The sequence below is a fragment of the Pipistrellus kuhlii genome, unplaced genomic scaffold (genome assembly GCF_014108245.1).
Source record: "Pipistrellus kuhlii isolate mPipKuh1 unplaced genomic scaffold, mPipKuh1.p scaffold_m20_p_21, whole genome shotgun sequence".
NCBI classification, from domain to species: domain Eukaryota; kingdom Metazoa; phylum Chordata; class Mammalia; order Chiroptera; family Vespertilionidae; genus Pipistrellus; species Pipistrellus kuhlii.
This window is the reverse complement of record NW_023425520.1, coordinates 10,013,449-10,031,631: the sequence shown is the minus strand read 5'-3', so window position 1 is coordinate 10,031,631 and position 18,183 is coordinate 10,013,449. Positions and strand designations below refer to the sequence as shown.

The 18,183-nt window shown below is 52.9% G+C and overlaps 1 protein-coding gene across 4 annotated transcripts in view; it reads left to right on the top strand.

Moving 5' to 3' along the window:
• INSR (insulin receptor) overlaps nucleotides 1-18,183 on the top strand; it is a 122,545-nt gene that overhangs the window by 59,194 nt on the left and 45,168 nt on the right. For all 4 annotated transcript variants that reach the window (XM_045585968.1, XM_045585967.1, XM_036450074.2 and 1 more), the window contains exons 3-4: nucleotides 12,325-12,646; nucleotides 16,758-16,906. In XM_045585968.1, the coding sequence (XP_045441924.1) occupies nucleotides 12,325-12,646; nucleotides 16,758-16,906 (471 nt within the window). The remainder of the gene's footprint in view (nucleotides 1-12,324; nucleotides 12,647-16,757; nucleotides 16,907-18,183) is intronic.

Genomic DNA, 18,183 nt, shown 5'->3' with positions numbered 1-18,183 from the left:
GTTCGGGGCATCATTCCACCTGTTCCTGCATACACGGGGAAACTGAGGCACGGGGAGTAATGTCATCAGGAAGTGATCTGCCCGACCCCATCGTTGTTTGCCCCGCACGCGTGGGTGATGTGAACTGTGTACCGCAGCCTGGAGAGAACAGACTGGGACAGTCAGGGTCTCTGAGCCCATCATCCTGTCCCCTCCTCAGTCCTGGAGGCTGAAGGCCTGGGGTGTGGCCAGCTGTCCCTCTGTCCTTGCGCTTCCCTGCCTGGCAGAGCTGGAAGGGAAGCTGGGGCACTGAGCCTGGCAGAGGGTTCAGCCAGAGGGTGTCACTGGCTCTCTGGGTGTTCGGTGCAGGAAAGAAACACGTTGGCTTTTACAGAACCACCTTCGGAGGGAAGGAACAGCCAGGCTTGACGTGGCCCCGTGAATTCACCCGGAGGATCAGCAGTTTGCACTGAACGTCCTTGTGCCGATGAGCTGGTGTCTGTCTCCCGGGAGGTGGCAGAACTGTATGTGCTTCTCCCAGCTTGTGTCCGAGCTCAGAGGGGGCCTGCTACTCCGTGGGTCTCAGGTCTATGGACTGAGGGCACTGGACTGGCAGGAAGATGGTGAGGGGACTAGTGACAAGATGTATTTTGCCACCCAGTAAACTTTTTTTCTTTTTTCTTTTTTTAATAATATATTTTATTGATTTGTACAGAGAGGAAGGGAGGTTAGAAAGTTAGAAACATCGATGAGAGAGAAACATCGATCAGCTGCCTCCTGCACACCCCCCACTGGAGATGTGCCCACAACCCAGGTACATGCCCTTGACCGGAATTGATCCTGGGACCTTTCAGTCCGCAGGCCGACGCTCTCTCCACTGAGCCAAACCGGTTAGGGCTTAGTAAACTTTTTCATAAAAGGGAGAGTTTGCCGTCGGAGAGGTTTCTAGGGCATCTCCATGGTGCAGGAAACAATCCACCTGTGAGTAAACATTGCCCGGGAGAGGGTGTGGGCTTTGTTGATTCTGGTGAGGAAACACAATTCCTCCGTGGTCCTCGTCTGTATGCAAAAGAGGCCTTTTACCCATAAGCATTCTCCCATTGGCTGGCCTTCTTTGGTGTGACATGCTGCCGGGCGGCCAGTCTGGTGGGAAACTTGCACAGTGTCCTTTTCCTGCACGCGTGTGTGTCGTGTGTGTGTGTGTGTGTGTGTGTGTCCCCCCCCCCCCCCTCGGGTGCCGGAGCTGGGAGAGGCGGAGCCTCGGGCCGGGCACTCCTGGCGTTTGCTCCTGGCTCGGGTAGATGGAGGGCTGCAGAGGGTCTGAAGAGCCAGGGAAGTCTGAGGCCCCAGCCTCCTGGGGCAAACTCATTCCTTTCTCTGCTCTAAATAAGCCTGGGTAGGAAGTGGGATTTCCCCCAACCCGGAGAACTCCGCCTTTGCAGAATGGAACAGCAGCGTCCTGGATCGCCAGGAGCCAGCTGACTGCAGGTGACACGGGGAGTTTTCCTCTCTTCCCGGTGGGAAACAAAGCCGCCCCACGGGCTGTAGGCTGAGCTCGGTAAGGGCGTGAGCCGAAGGTCTCTCCCTTTGGTCACAGTGGAACGTGAAATAGGTGGACTTTCGTTGTTTGCTGGTGTTTGCTCTGGTCCTGTGTGAGTTGAGGGGATTTTCTCCGTCCCCTGTCGCTGTGCATAAACTCCGTTTGTGGTGCAGCAGCTCCTGGGAAACGGACTGCTGTCAGCCTGGGCACATTGAGGGCCACCACGTACTTGTTATTAAAAAGCCATTGCACTGGTCACGTGAGTGGGTCTTTTTATAGCTGAGATTATCCCCAGGGAAACCTTTCCATCAGACCTTCCACAGCAACAAGTTTCACACTCTGACATTTCCCATCCCACTTCATCGTTCCCATAGAACTCCCCCCCCTTCTCTCCCTCTCTCTCTCTCTCTCTCCCTCTTCCTCTTTCTCTTTCTCTCTCTCTCTCTTCTTCCTCCCTCTCACCCTCTCTCTCCAACTGGAAAACGGTTATACCTCATTCCAAAAATGACACAGAAAACTTAACCCTGTGGTTAAACATGAACAGAGAACGAATGCACATAATTTAAGGCAAAAGGCACCGTGAAGGCGGGAAGAGGAGCATTGTGCGTGCTGCGTAGAGAGGCAGTCCTTAATGCAGGCCCTCTCCGGCACAGAACCAAACCTTAGGGGGCAAACTGGGAAATACAGGAGCACGGAGGAGGCAGGTTCGGGGTGGGCGGTTGTGGTGGTAGCAGTGGGGACTCAGACACCGCCTTCATGAGGTAGATAAACCTCAGTTCTCCAACAAGGAGTTTGAATAATAAGGTTGTTAAATAAGATCGTAGTAACAGATATGGATGGAACTTTGTACTCTGCAAACAATGCACACCTTTAAGTGCGCTTGGGATAGTTAGAAAATTAATCATCTGTTAAATCTAAAAAAAAAACACCAAAACAATAACAACACACAAAAAAGAAAAAAAAAGTAATGAAACCCAGCCCCCTAAACCCAATGCAATTCATTCCAAAGAGCAAGTAGATGTAACTGAAAATTTGTTTTTAAAAGCTTAACCAAACAACCAGGTAAGACAAATTCCTACCATGTGATAATTAAAAACAAAGCATGACTCTTAGCTTTGATCAAGGAGGATCTCAAAACTGAAATTGTAGTGGAGATGAGGCTGCAGGGACAAGTGAGTGTTAAAAGAGTATACAGATAAATGACAGGTGACACAGTGAATAATGAGACATATCTATGCAGGAAGAAGGAAGTAATGAATTAACAGGACTCATTAGAACACAAACAGAACTGACCAATTAAGAGCTGGATCTTTTAGAACTCCAATGCCCAGGAAGGAAGCCACGGGAAAATTCAATTTCTCGGTCACATTCCCCAGGTTTTTAGCACTTGGTGGCTCTCTGTGGTTAGAGACTGCTGAATTGGAAGCATAGAGAACTTTTCTGTCAATACAGAAACTTTATTTGGCTGTGCTGTTTTAGCAGGAAGAATCTATATAGTAACTAAGAAAAAGGGAGAAAAGGGAGGGGAGGACAAATATTGTGTGTAAGATTAAGAATGAAAATGGAGATGTAACTTAAAATCCATAAAAAAATTGATAAAGATAGCTCTGGTGACAAATCATTTAGAAATATTATTTAAATAATTTTGTTTACTGGTTTAAGCACTTATTTTATTTAATTATTTCCTTTTGCAAGAAATGAAGGCTCTGAATTTGCTCCCCCCTGCAAACAGCTTTGTTGGCGTGTTGTAAGGTGCACTCTCCGCCATCATTAATTGTTAAATTCCTGTAAGATTTAAATGGGCTCCAGAAGCAGAAAACCTGAGGAGACTGACACTCAACGACTTTGAGAAAAAACAACGCAATTATTGCTGTAGTTAATTGCCTGAAACGTGTGTGTGTTATGCACACAAAGGGAAACTTTAAAATGTCCACAGTGAACACACAGGGCTTCTCGGGAGTGAATGGGGGTGTTCTGAGGCATAACTTAGCCGCCATAACCACCGTCGTGGGCAGAAGCCCTGACATCAGGGCTCCAGGCCTCAAACCCAGACCCTCACTTCCGTGTCTGTGGTTTAAGGTGGCAACTTGGGGTCACCCAGGTGATAAGACTCGGTGACCTCACCTCCCCGAGGGCTTCCGAAGCCATCCCCTTCCTCCTGTTCCCAGGGCCCTTGCGGTGGCTGTTTCTGTTTTCCCCGTCCATCACGGAAAACGATGGGTTCCTGAGTGAGCAGCTGGGGATTAAGAAATTAGAGAAAGAAGAAAGAGACATGGAGGCAGAAATAGATTCATCAAGCTGGGCGCTAGGTGGGCGCCACCTCTCTGATGGAGAGGCAGCAAGGCGACCCCCCAAGCCACGCAGGTTTATTTATAGGGTCAAAGGAGCTTATTTGCATTCTTAACTAGGCCCTAGCATTACTGGATTTACATATCTACACCCGCCCCTGCTGACACCTGGACAAAGGTACTCTGCCAGTGCCTGGGGCTCAGCTAACAATTTAAAGAATGTCCATGTGCCTTCTCTGGCGGCCCTCTGCCGGCCCTGGCCTTTCTCAGCCCTCCACCAGAGAGCCAGGAAGTTGGCTCCCACATCGATCTGGTGGCATCTTTTTCGGCTGGTTCTTCCTGTGGTGCGGCGTCCAGGTCTCTTGGCTCGCTCCCTAACCTTTTTGTCAGTCCTGGTCTCTCACACCTCTTCTCCTTTGTCCTCAGCTCTGAACTGTTCCAGTTCCCTGGGGAGGCACGTATTTGCAGGACTGGCCCTCTCCTGCTGGATAAAGCCAGTCAGTCACTGTTCCCCATCTTTTTTTCCTTTCTTTTTCTGAATGGGCTTTATTGTGCGCCTACTGTGTGCCTTGCTTTGGGATGCAGTACTAAGATAGACAACCCTCCCACCCCCTTCTCTCTGCCTCCTGGGAGAGCAGGGCAATCTCTCTCCTTCCGTTTCTGTATCCCAGGGCCCAGAAGGGACCAGAGCCAGGTGGGCCGGGGGCGGGGCAGGCGAGTCTAACTCCGTGATGCTACACCCAGTCCAGGTTTCCCCGGGGAGACCTGGGTTCGAGTTTTAGCACTGCTGCTAGCTGATCTGGCATTAGCAAAACAGCCCTGCGCTGCCTGTTTCCACACCAGTAACGGAGATGTTTACTTGGATAATAGAGTTAATAAGAGCTGATTAACCGACATGTGTTGAACATTGTATTATGCAAATGGAATCCACGTTTCAAAGTGTGTTCCTGGGTGTGTGGGTGGAGATAGTGCCAGTTCGCTGCCTCGGTTTACTGGGATTGCAGGTGCACGTGCAGCACACAGGTTTGCCATCTCCAGATGCACAGGAAACACTGGCCGGACTGGAGGACAGCCCCAAAAACATCCTATAAGCTTCCTTAAGAATATAGTTCATGAGTATGGCCCGAGGTGCTCTGGGGAGTGGTGGGTGGAAACTTTGGGGTGTAGGAACCCCGGAGTGCGGACCTTCACTCCCCCTGGCTTGGGTGCTAACGCCAGGTGACCCTGGCCGGCCGCCCCTTCCTGGGCCCCCAGAAGGAGGCCTGGGACCAGGGCGCCCGCGGCCGTCTCCCGGAGCTGCCAGCCGGGCAGCGGCCGGCGGGGCCCCATCCCCCTTGGGCTCCGCGTGCCCGGCCGGTCCGCCCGGCAGCTGCTCGGGGAGCCCGCGCTGGGTCCTCCTTCTCCCAGCTTCCCCCAGGGCGCCACCGGGGGGGCGGGGCGCCATCGGGGTCACTCCCGGCCCCGGCTCCTGGCTCCGGTGCCCGCGGCCGCACCAGCGCGGCGCCGGCGGGGCGGGGGCGGGGCCGGTGCCCGCAGAGCGCCCGCCGATTGGCTGCGCCCGAGGGCGGTGCTGCGGCCCCTCCGCCGCCCGGAGCCCGGAGCCCGGAGCGCGCGGAGCGGAGCGCGCGGAGCGGAGCGCGCGGCGGCTCAGCCCCGTGGCCGCTCCGGGCTCCGGGCTCCGGGCTCCGGGCCCCCGCCCCGCCCCGCCCGCACCGGTGCCCGGACCGGCCAATCCGGAGCTGCCTTCGCGGGGCGGCCCGGCCCCCCGCCCCCCCCGGCCTTTGCTCCCCGGGTTTCGAAGAACTCGGCTTCTCCGCACAGCGCCTCCGGGAAGCCGTTCTGCCCGCACCCGGGCCGGAGGGGGGCATCGCCGCCCGAGGAACGGGGTTTCCCGCGTAAAGCATCCTCGCCCCTGCTCCTGAGGTCCAGACTCGAAAGAGCATCTGGTGATCACCCAGCTCTCAAAGGCACCCCCCCCCCCCCCGCTCCCCACCGCACCCGCCCCCCCCCCACCCCCCCAGCTGTGACTCGCTTACCGGATTCCAGCTTCTGCCAAGTGCGGGGCTCACGTCAAGCCCAGTGTCCAGGCTGGGGTGGGAGAGAAAAATCCTTGAATGCAAACAAAGGAAGTTATTTCCAGGAATTTGTAAAAGTCACTCGGAGGAAAGAAAGCTCGGACACTGTGGTGAATGTGTTTGCAGAGCCACACGCTACTGTCCTGTTTGGAAATTTCTGGAAAGCCATGATTTTTGGAATAATATGTCTTGAGTTGTTTTTAAAAAAAAATTATTTTTTATTTTTATTTTTTACAGACAGGAAGGGAGAGGGATAGAGAGTTAGAAACATTGATGAGAGAGAAACATAGATTAGCTGCCTCCTGCACGCCCCCTACTGGGGATGTGCCCACAGCAAGGTACATGCCCTTCACTGGAATCGAACCTGGGACCTTTCTGTCTGCAGGCGGATCGATGCTCTGTCCACTGAGCCAAACCGATTAGGGCTATATCTTGAGGGGTTTTTTTCTTTTAAACTCCAGGCTTTGGAAAGGAATGTAACAAAATGTTAATAACATATGTCATGCTATGGAAATATTAATAGGAGTTTTTTTGGTTTTGTTTTGTTTTTACCACACAGCTTAAGAAAAACCAAACGGATTGAACTAGAGAAGGCAAAGGAAAAAAGGGGCTGGATTTTTTAGACACTCCGTTTGTCTCTCCGGCTATTCCTGTTGTCCATCACCAATAATATGTTTTCCTGGTCTGGGTTCCAATCTAAGGATCACACTTGGTATTTCGCTGCCTTGACTGTTGGCTTTGTAACAAGGCAAAAATAACCCGAAGAGCTGCCGTGTGAAAGCTCTCATTGGTTCCTGTCAGCTATTCCTACACAGTCACTGCTGGAATATTCAAGGGTAGAATTACATAATTGATCAAAAACACTTATTTGTCTAGCAGAGGCTTTTAGAAAATGCATTTTCAAATATATGTCAGTTTTAAAAGGGCACTATATTTTGGTAGTTAAACCCTTATCAGAGGTATCATTGGCAAATATGTTCTCCCATCCAGTGGGAACCCTTTTCATTTTGAGTCTGGTATCTTCCTGAGCAGAAGCTTTTGGTTTGAGGTAGTTCCAATAGTTTATTTTTTCCTTTGTTCCCCTGGCTCTAGGCGACGTATCTGGGGAAATTCTGCTACATGAGATTTCACTGCCTATGTTTTCGCCTAGGATTTTTATGGTTTCATGACTTACAGTTAAGTCTTTTATCCATCTTGAGTTTATTCATGTGTAGGGTGTAAGTTTGTTTTTTGTTGTTGTTGTTTTTTGTTTTTTGCATGTGCCTGCTCAGTTGTCCCAGCACCGTTTATTGAAGAGACTGTCTTTGCTCCATTGTATGCTCTCGCCTCCTTTGTCAGATATTAATTGAGTGTAATGGCACGGGTCATTTCTGAGGAATCTGTTCTGCTCCATTGATCTATGCGCCTGTTCTTATGCAGTGCCAGGCTGTTTTGATTACCGTAGCTTTGTAGCATAGCTTGATACCTGGTATTGTGATCCCTCCAACTTTGTTCTTTCTTAAGATTATTGTGGCTATTTGAGGTTCTTTTTAGTTCCGTACACATTTTTGGAATATTTGTTCTAGGCAAGCGAAATATGCTGTTGTATTTTAACAGGAATTTCATGGAATCCAAAGATTGTTTTGGGTAGTCTGGGTATTTCAGTGATGTTAATTCTTCCAATCTATGACCACGATATATGCTTCCACTTAATTTGTGTCTTCTTCTGTTTCTTTTTCTAATGCCCTATAGTTTTTCACGTCCACGTCTTTTACCTTCTTGACTAAGTTTATTCCAAGGTGTCTTCTTTTGTGTGTGTTTTTGTAATGGTAAATGGGATATTTTATTTTTTAGTTTCTCTTTCTGAGAGTTCATTAAGGGTGTGTAAAAATGCCATCAGTTTCTGGATGCTGGTTTTGTATCCCGCTACACTGCTGAATGTGTTTATTTAGTAGTTTTTGGTGGAGTCTCCAGTGTTTCCTGTGTACTCTAACATGTCATCTGTGAATAGTGACAGTTTTCCTTCCTCACTTCCGATTTGGATGCCTTTTATTTCTTCTTCTTGTCTGATCGCTGTGGCCAGGGCTTCCAGCGCTATGTTGAATACAAGTGGTGGAAGTCGACAACCCTGTCTTGTTTCTGTTCTTAAGGGAAACACTTAGTTTTTGCCATTGAGTATGATGTTGGCTGTGGGTTTGTCATACGGGGCTTTAATTGTTCGTGTGACATCAAGTAGCCTGCATCTAACTTGGCAATCCCCTGTCAGTAATTGCAAAGCTTTGGCTTTGCCATCTTGCTGACCCCTCACTAAAAGGTTAAAAAAGTGACAGGTGTGCCCTAGCTAGTTTGGCTCAATGGATAGAGCTTTGGCCAGCAGACCAGAAGGTCCGGGTTTGATTTCGGTCAAGGGCATGTATCTTGGTTGCAGGCTCCTCCTCGGCCCTGGTGGGGGCTCGTGCTGGAGGCAACCAACGGATGTGTTTCTGTCACATTGTTTCTCTCTGTCTTTTCGTCTCTTCTACTCTATTTCAAAACCAATAGAAATTTATCCTGGGGTGAGGATTAACAAAAAATGACAGGTATTCTTCCCCATTTTGGGGTGTTGTGTGTTTTTGCCTGAATTCTGTTTTTAACTTTTGAAGGAAGTTAGACATTAAAAATGATAAGCTGTGTGTGTCTCCCACTCTGTGTCCAAGTACTTAATCTTATTTAATAGAAATACCAGGGTGGCCTCGCAGAATGAATTAAGAAACCACGAGTGATGCAAAATGGAAAAGAGTCCCCTTTAAGGCAGGGCTGACTTTCTCTCCCCGTGTTCCTAGCCCCACCAGGCGTCTTTAAAGAACCCACAGCAGCCTTGGCTTCGTCTGCAACAGCCCCTCGGCTTCATGGTGGCCCCGAGGCAGCAGGTGCTCCGTCACTGCCGCTAATGCTCATCACGCCTCCCTCAGGGCTGCATGGACCCTGGGGTTGACTTTGCCATTTTTTTGACGCGGGAATGTCAGAGGCAGAGCCAACAGAGTGAGGCTCCAGTTTGGGCCCTGCTGTATCTGAAATGGACACAATATCATTCATCCCCTCCCTGCTGGGGTCTCTGTTAGAATTAAGTAAAGAGCCTCTGGGGGGTCGTATGTGAACCCTAAAAGCACACACAGACATTGGTGGGTTAACCCCCATCCTGCTCCCATTACAGCTTCCCACTTCCTCCCGGGTCCACGGAGGAAATCGGAGCACGCACATGCGCACAGGTGTTCCGCAGTTTGCATGTGGTTCTCGGGGTGTTTGTGGAGCTCCTGCAATGGGAGTTCTCGAGCCCTCAGCTAGAAACGGGACTGGGAGCTGCCCCACGTCCTTCCTCTGCCTCCTCCGTCATAACTGAGAATGTGTCTGCTGCGCTCCTGCCCGGTGCGAGGGCAGCACAGTGCACCCTGACCCTGAGCCTCTCCAGTCCCTCAGCAGGCACCCAGATCATGTCAGGAGTGGTGAGCGCTCTGAGAAAAACATCACAGAAACATGCGGGATGTGGTTTGAGAAGGAAGGCGGGGGAGGTCAGGGGAGGTCTCTCTAAGGTGGTGAGGCCTGACAGGTGAGAAGGAGCAGTGATGGGGGGATAACGAGTAGGGTGCTCAGCCAGCACAGGCAAAGGGCCTGCGGTTGGACGGAGCCCGGGTGGCCGCCGCTGGGGCTGGGAGACTCAGCCGGCAGGCACGGAGGCCACGTGAGCCTGCATGGCCTTGCCAAGGAGTTTATTTTTATTCTCTGAGCCTCTGCTGTCCATGCAAGAGCCGATGGTCATAAAAATTAAAATGGAAACACAATTAAAAGTGTGCTTTCTCAGTAGAAACTGGAAACTGTGTGGCCTCGGCAGGAATGTAAAACGATACAGCCGCTGAGGAAAACAGCGCGGTGGTTCCTCAGGAATTTAGAAACCGAATCACCGGGGGTCCAGCGATTCTGGCTTGGGGTATGAACGTAAAAGCATTGAAGTGATCTCGAGGAGATAGCTGTCCCCCCGTGGTCATGGTGCGTTAGTGACGGTGCTGAAAGGGGGGAGCCCCCGAAACGCGGTTCCTCGTGGCACCAGCCACGGGCGGCGGCCGCGGGGAGAGGTGGCTGCCGTGTCAGCAGACAGCACACAGATTGAGACCCTTTCTGTCGTCAGGGGATGCTCCATCAGACGGTGCCACTCGTGTGTAGAGGGGGTTCAGAGGGCACCTCCACTCCCTGGCTCCGGGCCCCCAGGCCGTGCTGCAGCAATAACAAGCCGGCGGGTGCGGAGCGAAGAGCACTCGGATGTCCACGCCCCGTCTTGAGACGTGCAGGGAGTGAGTGGGGCCAGCGCCTCTGTGCACAGGCTCTGCTGCCCAGGTCTGTCCGGCCACAAGGAGGCACTTAGGCCGTGACAGTCTGGGAAGGGAGGGCTGGCCATCAGGGTCCAGGCCAGGTGCCGGGGGCTGCAGTCCAGGGGTAATTGGGAAGCAGTGAGAGAGACACTGGGAGGAAAGGGGTGTGTAACGGACGAGCTGCTGGAGGGAGCCCGGCCCGCCCAGCCTGCTGTGCACACTCTCAGTTGCATTGAACCAGAACATGTCTCCGGCCACGAAATCCATGCACAGCGTCTGCCCCGTCCCCAGGGCCTTCTCTCTCCTGCCATCCGTCCCCTCCTTCAGGCTGCAGCCGGAATGTTACCTCTCGTCACCTCTGGCACAGTGCGGGCGCCTATCCGATGACTGCTGGTGTGGCTGAGTAACTGGGATGCCTTCTCCATGAGGCAGTGTGCTCCCGAAGGCAGGGCTGTGGCCTGCAGTGGCTGCGGTGTCAGGATTAACGTACGCCCACGTCTGTGAAGCAGTGTATGACTGTTGTGCAGTTTGCTTAATCTTCTCGTGCCTCAGTTTCCCTCTTCGCAAAATGGAGACAACCATATATCTGTGTATACCAGTTCTGCAGTTGTGTGCTAGGTCTGGTTTGCTGGAGCCAGCTGTTTAATTTTCAGGAAATTTGGGAACTGGTTGTTAAGCTATTAATTACAATTTAAATAATGTAAACTTACAATTAAACAAATTAGGTTAAAATCAAAGGTAACAGATACTCAGAATCCACTGCATCCTGATGATCTCACTACAGTCTTCTATAAGTAGTCCCTTCTTATCCACGGTTTCCCTTTCCATATTTTCAGTGACCTGTGGTCTGAAAATATTATGGAAAATTCCAGAAGAAGCAGTTCATAAGTTTTAAATTGTGCGCTGTTCTGGGTAGTAGGAAATCTCTTGTCGTCCCACTCAGACCCTCCCGAGATGTGACGCCAGCATCTCCACCTTTTATATGCTCCGTGCCCCTTGGTCATTTAGTAGCGGCTCGATGATCAGATTGACTGTCGTGGTATCGCTGTGCTTGTGCGCAAGTGACCTTAGTTTACTTTATAATGCCACATTCACATAGCTTTGATTACAGCCTATTGTTATAATTACTCTATTTTATTAGTTGCTAGAGGCCTGGTGCATGAAATTCGTGCATGGGTAGGGCCCCTAGGTCTGGACAGTGAGCAGGGCTGATCGGGCCTTCCTTCATTCTGCGCTGCCCCCTGCTGGTCAGCACACATCATGACTCCCGGTCTCCGGTCGAACTCCCAAGGAGACACTTTGCATTTTAGCCTTTTATATACAGTGGTGCCTCGCATAAAGAACGCCTCGCACAGCAAACGCTGCACACAACGAACTTCATTTCATGATTCATACAACGAACTTCGTTTCACACAACGAAGTCGCCCGAGCTTCCACGACTTTTATGTCATCTTAGCATATTTTATGCTACAGAACGAATTATTTTTTTTAACATGTATTGTTATGGGAAAACGCGTTTCACATAACGAACTTTTCGCATAACGAACTTGCTCCTGGAACGAATTAAGTTTGTTGTGTGAGGCACCACTGTATATAGATTGTTGTTAGTCTCTTATTGTGCCCACTTTGTAAGTTAAACTTTATCCTAGGTGTGTGTGTTCAGGAAGAAATATCCTGTGTCTAGAGTTGGGTACTATTCAAGACTTAGGCATCCGCTGGCGGTCTTGGAATGAATCCCCCATAGATAAGGGAGGGCGGCTGTGCTTTGGAGGTTGTTGTGGTGGAAGCACTGTTTGTGCTGTGGTACCATGGGTCTCTCACAGCTCCGTGCGCAGTAACTTTAGGCTGGTGGTATTTACACCGGGGAAATGGGCAGATGCTACAGGGCAGATCCTCTCTCACCTCCCCCCTCTCTGAAGTGGCTGTTAAACGTGTAGGGCACACGGTGATCTGGGGGCTTACATGAGTTTGTGCTTTTGTTAACGTTTTGTGCCTGGGGCCCAGCGTGTGCTATAGAGGTGAGGCTGCTGCTGTTCGGCTTCGCTTGCTCTCCCTGATCCGGCACCGCTGTTGGTGCCGGCGGAACCGGGCCTGCACTGACGCTGTCTCTCTCTCCCCAGTCTGCCCGGCCAGCTGCAAGTCGCACGGCTGCACTGCGGAGGGCCTCTGCTGCCACGGAGAGTGCCTGGGCGGCTGCTCGGAGCCCGGCGACCCCACCCGGTGCGCCGCCTGCCGCCACTTCTACCTGGACGGCCGGTGCGTGGAGGCCTGCCCGCCCCCCTACTACCACTTCCAGGACTGGCGCTGCGTGACCTTCAGCTTCTGCCTGGGCCTGCACAACAAGTGCAGGAACTCGCGGCGGCAGGGCTGCCACCAATACGTCATTCACCACGGCAAGTGCATCCCCGAGTGTCCCTCCGGCTTCACCATGAACTCCAGCAAGTGAGTCCCGGGCGCGGGTTCTCGGCGGGGAGGGGGGGCCACCTGTTAAAATCTAATGAACAGAACAAACTAACAGGCCCTACCCGGTTTGGCTCAGTGGCCAGAGCGTCGGCCTGAGGACTGAAGGGTCCCAGGTTTGATCCCGATCAAGGGCAAGTATCTTGGCTGCGGGCACGTCCCCAGTAGGGGGTGTGCAAGAGGCAGCTGATCGATGTTTCTCACCCCTCCCCCTTCCTCTCTGTAAAAAAATAAAAATATATATTTTATAAATAAATAAATAAATAAACAAACAAACTAACTAACAAAAAATGGAACTGAAGCATGGATACATGGAACAGACTGGCTGGTGCCTGCGGGTGACGGATGAGGAAGGAGAAGGGGTTAGAGAACACATGTGCACACCCCCTGGACACAGACAATAGTGTGGGGAAGGCCAAGGGAGGGGAAGGGGAGAAGGAAGTGGGTGAAGGTTGACAAAGGGGGTGGAAAACGGGGACTCTTGGAATAATGTCAACATTAAAAATGTTTAATAAACAGAACAAAAGCCTGTGTTAAAACCCAGAATCCATGGCTGCGGGGAAGGCGCCGTGGGGACCAGAGGTGCGCTGGGGCCTCGGACCCACGCCGCCTCCTATTTTGGCCCTGGCCTTTGCAGCCGAGGCGACAAGCGGTCTCTGAGGGCCAGAGTCTGCTCGGGCCTCCTGGACGCGGTTGCTGAAGCCGCTGTGCTTAGCTTCGGGAGCGGAAAGCACGCGGACAGCGGCCCTTGGCTCCCGTAGAATCCCTCACACTGCGGGACCGTCCCCTCTGCTGGGCTTCTGGCTCGTACGCCCAGTTGGACCTCGGGTTTTTGTGTTTTTTCTGGCCGGGAGCTGGGCAGTGCGCTGAGCTCAGCCCAGAGATGAGAAGGAGGAGGCTTGATGCCCCATTATTCACAGGCTCCCTCGTGCTCGGAAGCTGCTTTCTCTCGGTTGTGAGTCGGGTCCTGTGCACACACACTGCAGACTCTTGTTCATCTTGTTAGCTTCTCAGAGGAGCTGTTTTGGTTTCTTGGGGCTGTAACCAAGCTTAAGAAACCTGGTTGCTGGATTTTGTGTTGCGGGTTTGAAAAAACCCTCCACAAAACAAACAAACAAACAAAACAGATCAGAAGCAGGCGTCACCGAGGGGCAGTGAGCTGACCTGCTCACCTGGAAAAGCTCCCTCTCCAGAGCCGAGAATTAGCCAGAGTGTTCTGGCGGGAAGTTTTATTTCCCGAAAAAACAGCCTTATTTCTGTTCTCAGGAGGCTCTCTTCAGACGTTTGTGAAACCTGCAAGTACCTGTCTTCTTTTATTAGTTTTGTTTTGTGTTTGTTTGTTTGTTTGTTTGTTTTACAAAAACTTGTTATGTTGCTTTGTTGACCAAAAATAGGCAGCTATAAGTAACTTTGCATGCAGGAAAGACTCTTTTCTTTTTCTTTTTCTTTTTTGGGCCAGTTCATTAGTAAGGCTGGGGAAATGACCATATTCCTTTTGATTCCTTTTTGTTTGTTTTTTAAATTAATCTTCTAGGAAGATGATTATTGAAAAGACATTGGCTTTAAGTAGAAGGCATTCTGTCTGAGGAGCCCAGCATGTTCCTGAATGTTCTCCTGGTGGCGTGGTGGCCCCTGGAGCCCACGCTGAGAGGGCAAAGCGGGCGGTGCTGATGACAACTCGCTATGGCACAATCTGCTTCGAAGTTTTGGAAAAAAATAGTGTTTTTTTCTTCTGAAGCTTTTAAAAATAAAAGATGTTCTTATGAAATGCGTTAGTCCTACCACATTTTTCTAATGTGGTTTGATATCAAATAGGGCCAGCTATGCTTGCTTCCATTCTGGCAGCTTATCCAGAAATGGTTCTTGGTGTTTCAGAGCAGAGGTCTGGGGCACAGGCAGAGCCATGTGGTCACTCGGAGACGCCTGCCGAGAGCAGCGTGTGCTCCCCGAGACGGGGAGGCCTCGGGGTTTGGGGTGAAGGTCGTGTGTCCGTGTTCCCTCCCCATCGAACGCTCTGCCCTGGATCTTTGCCCGGCGCGGCGCCTGCTTCTTGTCCCGGTCACAGCCTGTCAGTCACCTCCTCGGAGCGTCCTTCCCCTTCTGCCCACTTTGCCTGGACTCGATGCCCAGCTGCTTTTCGGCACATCACTCAGTTTTCACTCTTTTCATGGCTTCTACCACAGGCTGATACTGTCATTGTCCGTTTATTCATTTTCCTCAATCCACCGACGGCCTCCCCAGGTGCCAGTAAGCTCCTGCCGCCTGGCGAGCAGCCCAGCACTGGGCTCACCTCACTGAGGATGCTGTGGTTGACGGAAGCTCTGTCTGACGTGGGCAGGGCCACCTGACCGATGGCCTAGGAGCGCCAGCCGCTCCTGTCGTAGATGGGCAGCCAGGGCCTCTCCGTGCCGCTTCCCGTCCTGGAGCCAGGAAGGGCGTGCTCCGATGGCCAGTGCTTTTCAAGCCTCGACGTGCTAATGTCCCATCGGCCGGGGCAATCCACGTGGCCACGCCCGGTTCACCGGAGGACACAGACCCACTGGGGAGGCGAGCAGAACGCGTGGCCGCTGACAGTGTCCCAGGAGAGCTGTTTTGCTCCCTGTGTGCCTGTGCCGGAGCCGCCTCGGCGGGCCGGAGTGTAAATATTTTCAGTCAGAAGGCCATATGGCCCTGCTGCAGCTCCTCTGCCCTGCGGAGTGAGGACAGCCGCAGAGGGTCCGTAAACACGGTGTGGGTGTGCAGAGCGTCTTTAAAGCAGGTGCCGTGGGCGTGGGTGTAGGGGGTGGGGCCCAGCGTGGAGTGTCCCCTGTCACGTGCTCAGGGAGTAGTGTGGGACCAACAAAAGAACCCAACGTCTGGTCACAGTCCCGCGTGTGCCGCAGCGTGCTGGTGCCCAGGGCCCGAGCCCTGGCGTCAGCACCGAACCACGGGGTGAGGACTGTTCTCACCGGCCTGCCCTCGCTCTGACACCAGCACTCCTTGGGGTCCTTAGGCCACCCACACTTCCGATCGATCGGTCGATCGGCTATAAACCTGGGGGTTCCCACAAACCCTTTAGGTTCCGTCATTGGCGGTAACAGCCCACAGAACTAAAACAGAGCTGTAACACTTTGGGGTCCCGAGCCTCCTGATGGAGGGCGCCCTGCACCCCATTCCTCGGAGGGAGCTCCATGGACGTTCCCCCACAGGCCCCTCGGATGGCTTGCCTGGCTCTCGTGGTTCTTACTGCGATCACAGGACACACTTCACCATGAAGCCACGAGGGAACTCTGAGGAACAGGCTGCTAACGCGCTAGGTCCCGGGGTGGCAGAAGGAGCGAGGGGGTGGGACCTGGGGCTCTGCCTGGAATAAGTCTGAGGGGGAAGCCTCTGCTGTTTCCTGGTTCTTTACTGTCGAATTCGAAGCATGAGACCAGGAATTGGGGTCCAGGAAGGGGGAGGCAGGGTCACCCCAGCCGTCGGGTGTCCGGGAGGCCGGCTTTCTGCGAGAAGGGCCTTCCCGGCGGGAGGAGCAGAGGCCTCGCCGTACCGAGGCTGGCGCTGTGTATTCCAGATGGACGCCCCCGACGAGGGCGCTCAGCGGTCAGCGTAACGCGCGGCACCCACTGCACGCACCACGCCACAGCTTTGCCGTTCAGGGTGCTGGCAGGGGGAGGTCGGGAGACCCCGGGAGTCCCATCCATTCGGGGTGAACGTGAGTCCAGCCTCCAGGGGGTAGAAGGAGAGCCTGTCTCCGAGGCGTTCAGTGCGCCCTCTCGGCCTGGATGCAGCGGGAGCCCTGCCCTGGGGGGCAGCGCTGGGACCCGCTGCAGGGACTGCTCCTGCCTGGGCCCTTCGGCTCTTCCTGCAGGGACAGTGACGGAGCCGTGTTTGGCTCCCAGTCCTCGTCTGGGAGAGCTGTTGGGGATCAGTGGGTGAAGCTGAGGGGTGCTGCCAGCACCCTCGATGCTCAGGACAGCCCTCCCAGCGGAGCGCTCTCGGGCCTCAGACGTTAGCCGTGCCATGAGCATCACTTGGGGCCCTGGGCAGTATGGTCTGCCCAGTGAGGGGGGTCCTGTGTACCCTGACCCCTCTTTCCTTGCTTTTCACTCAGCTTGATGTGCGTTCCGTGTCTGGGCCCGTGTCCCAAGGTCTGTCAAATCCTGGAAGGTGAGAAGACCATCGACTCGGTGACATCTGCCCAGGAGCTTCGAGGATGCACCGTCATCAACGGGAGCCTCATCATCAACATCCGTGGGGGCAGTGAGTGTCGGGGTCCCTCTGGGGTCCGCGCCCCTGGGAGCGGAGAGGGAAATGGTCGGCAAACTCATCCGTCAACAGAGCCAAACATCAACAGCACGACTGAAATTTCTTATGAGAGACACTTTGTTTTTTATTAAATGCTTTTTAGTGTTTGAAATAGCATTTACACAGAAGCAGCTCCGTTCACTATCCGACGCCCTGTGACCTGACACAGCATCTACACGCAGACATGACGCAGTATCCACACTGCAGACACCTGCAGGCCGGCTCGCCGGGAGGAGGCGTGTGCGGGGGGGGGGGGGGGGGGCGGGGGCAGTCACCTGAGGACAGCGGGAGGGCAGGCCGGCCCCTCCCCCAGACCCGTCCTGCAGCAGTGGGACATCCGTGGGCCACAGTCCACTCCTCCCGGGAGAGACACATTTTTTAAACTTAAACTTCAAAATAGACTCGCCCAGGCCGTGGTATTTTGTGGAAGAGCCACATGCAAGGGGCCAAAGAGCTGCATGTGGCCAGAGAGCCGCAGTTTGCCAACCACTGGGCTCGTCTTTGCTTCCTGCTTCCTTGGCGATTGTAAGACTCTGGGTGTTTCCCAAGTCAGTGGAGTGCCCTCCCCCCCTCCCAGACGGGTGATTCATAGCTCCTCTGCTCCCTCTCTCCCCACTGAGGTTCTCATTCTCCGCATTCATAGCTGGGGCATCGGGAATTTGCATTTTTAACAAACGGCAACATTCCCTATTGCCGGTGTGAGGACTGTGTTTCCAGAAATACTGTCCCAGGCAAAAAGGCATTCCTTTGCTTATATATTCAGCAAACATTTGCGGAATATTCAATGAACAAGGCCAGGTCTGTGCGTGATGGACCTTGCAAATAAGCAGATGAGCTTATGATGGAAACTCAGGCAGCGGCCCCTCTGTGAAGGGAAGCACCGTGTGGCCGCGGGGGTAGTGGGATGGGTCCCCTTCTCTTATAAACACCGTGGAATGAATTTATTCCGCTTGGCAGGCCGGGGGGTGTCTGTTACAATTCCCCAACTCTGCCCTTTAGAGAACATGTGAACAAATGGGTGTGGCTGTGTGCCAATAAAACTTTATTTACAAAGCAGACTGGGTTTGGCCAGCGGACTGGAGTTTGCAAACCTCTGAAGCGGAATAAGAGGTTACTAATTTAGAAGAGTTTCTGGTCAGAGGAGCCATGCTTTGAGTTGGTAATAGGGCGAACCACGCTAAAAGATGGGAGAGTGACATTCTGGGCAAAGAGGCACCAGGAGGCCCTGGGGC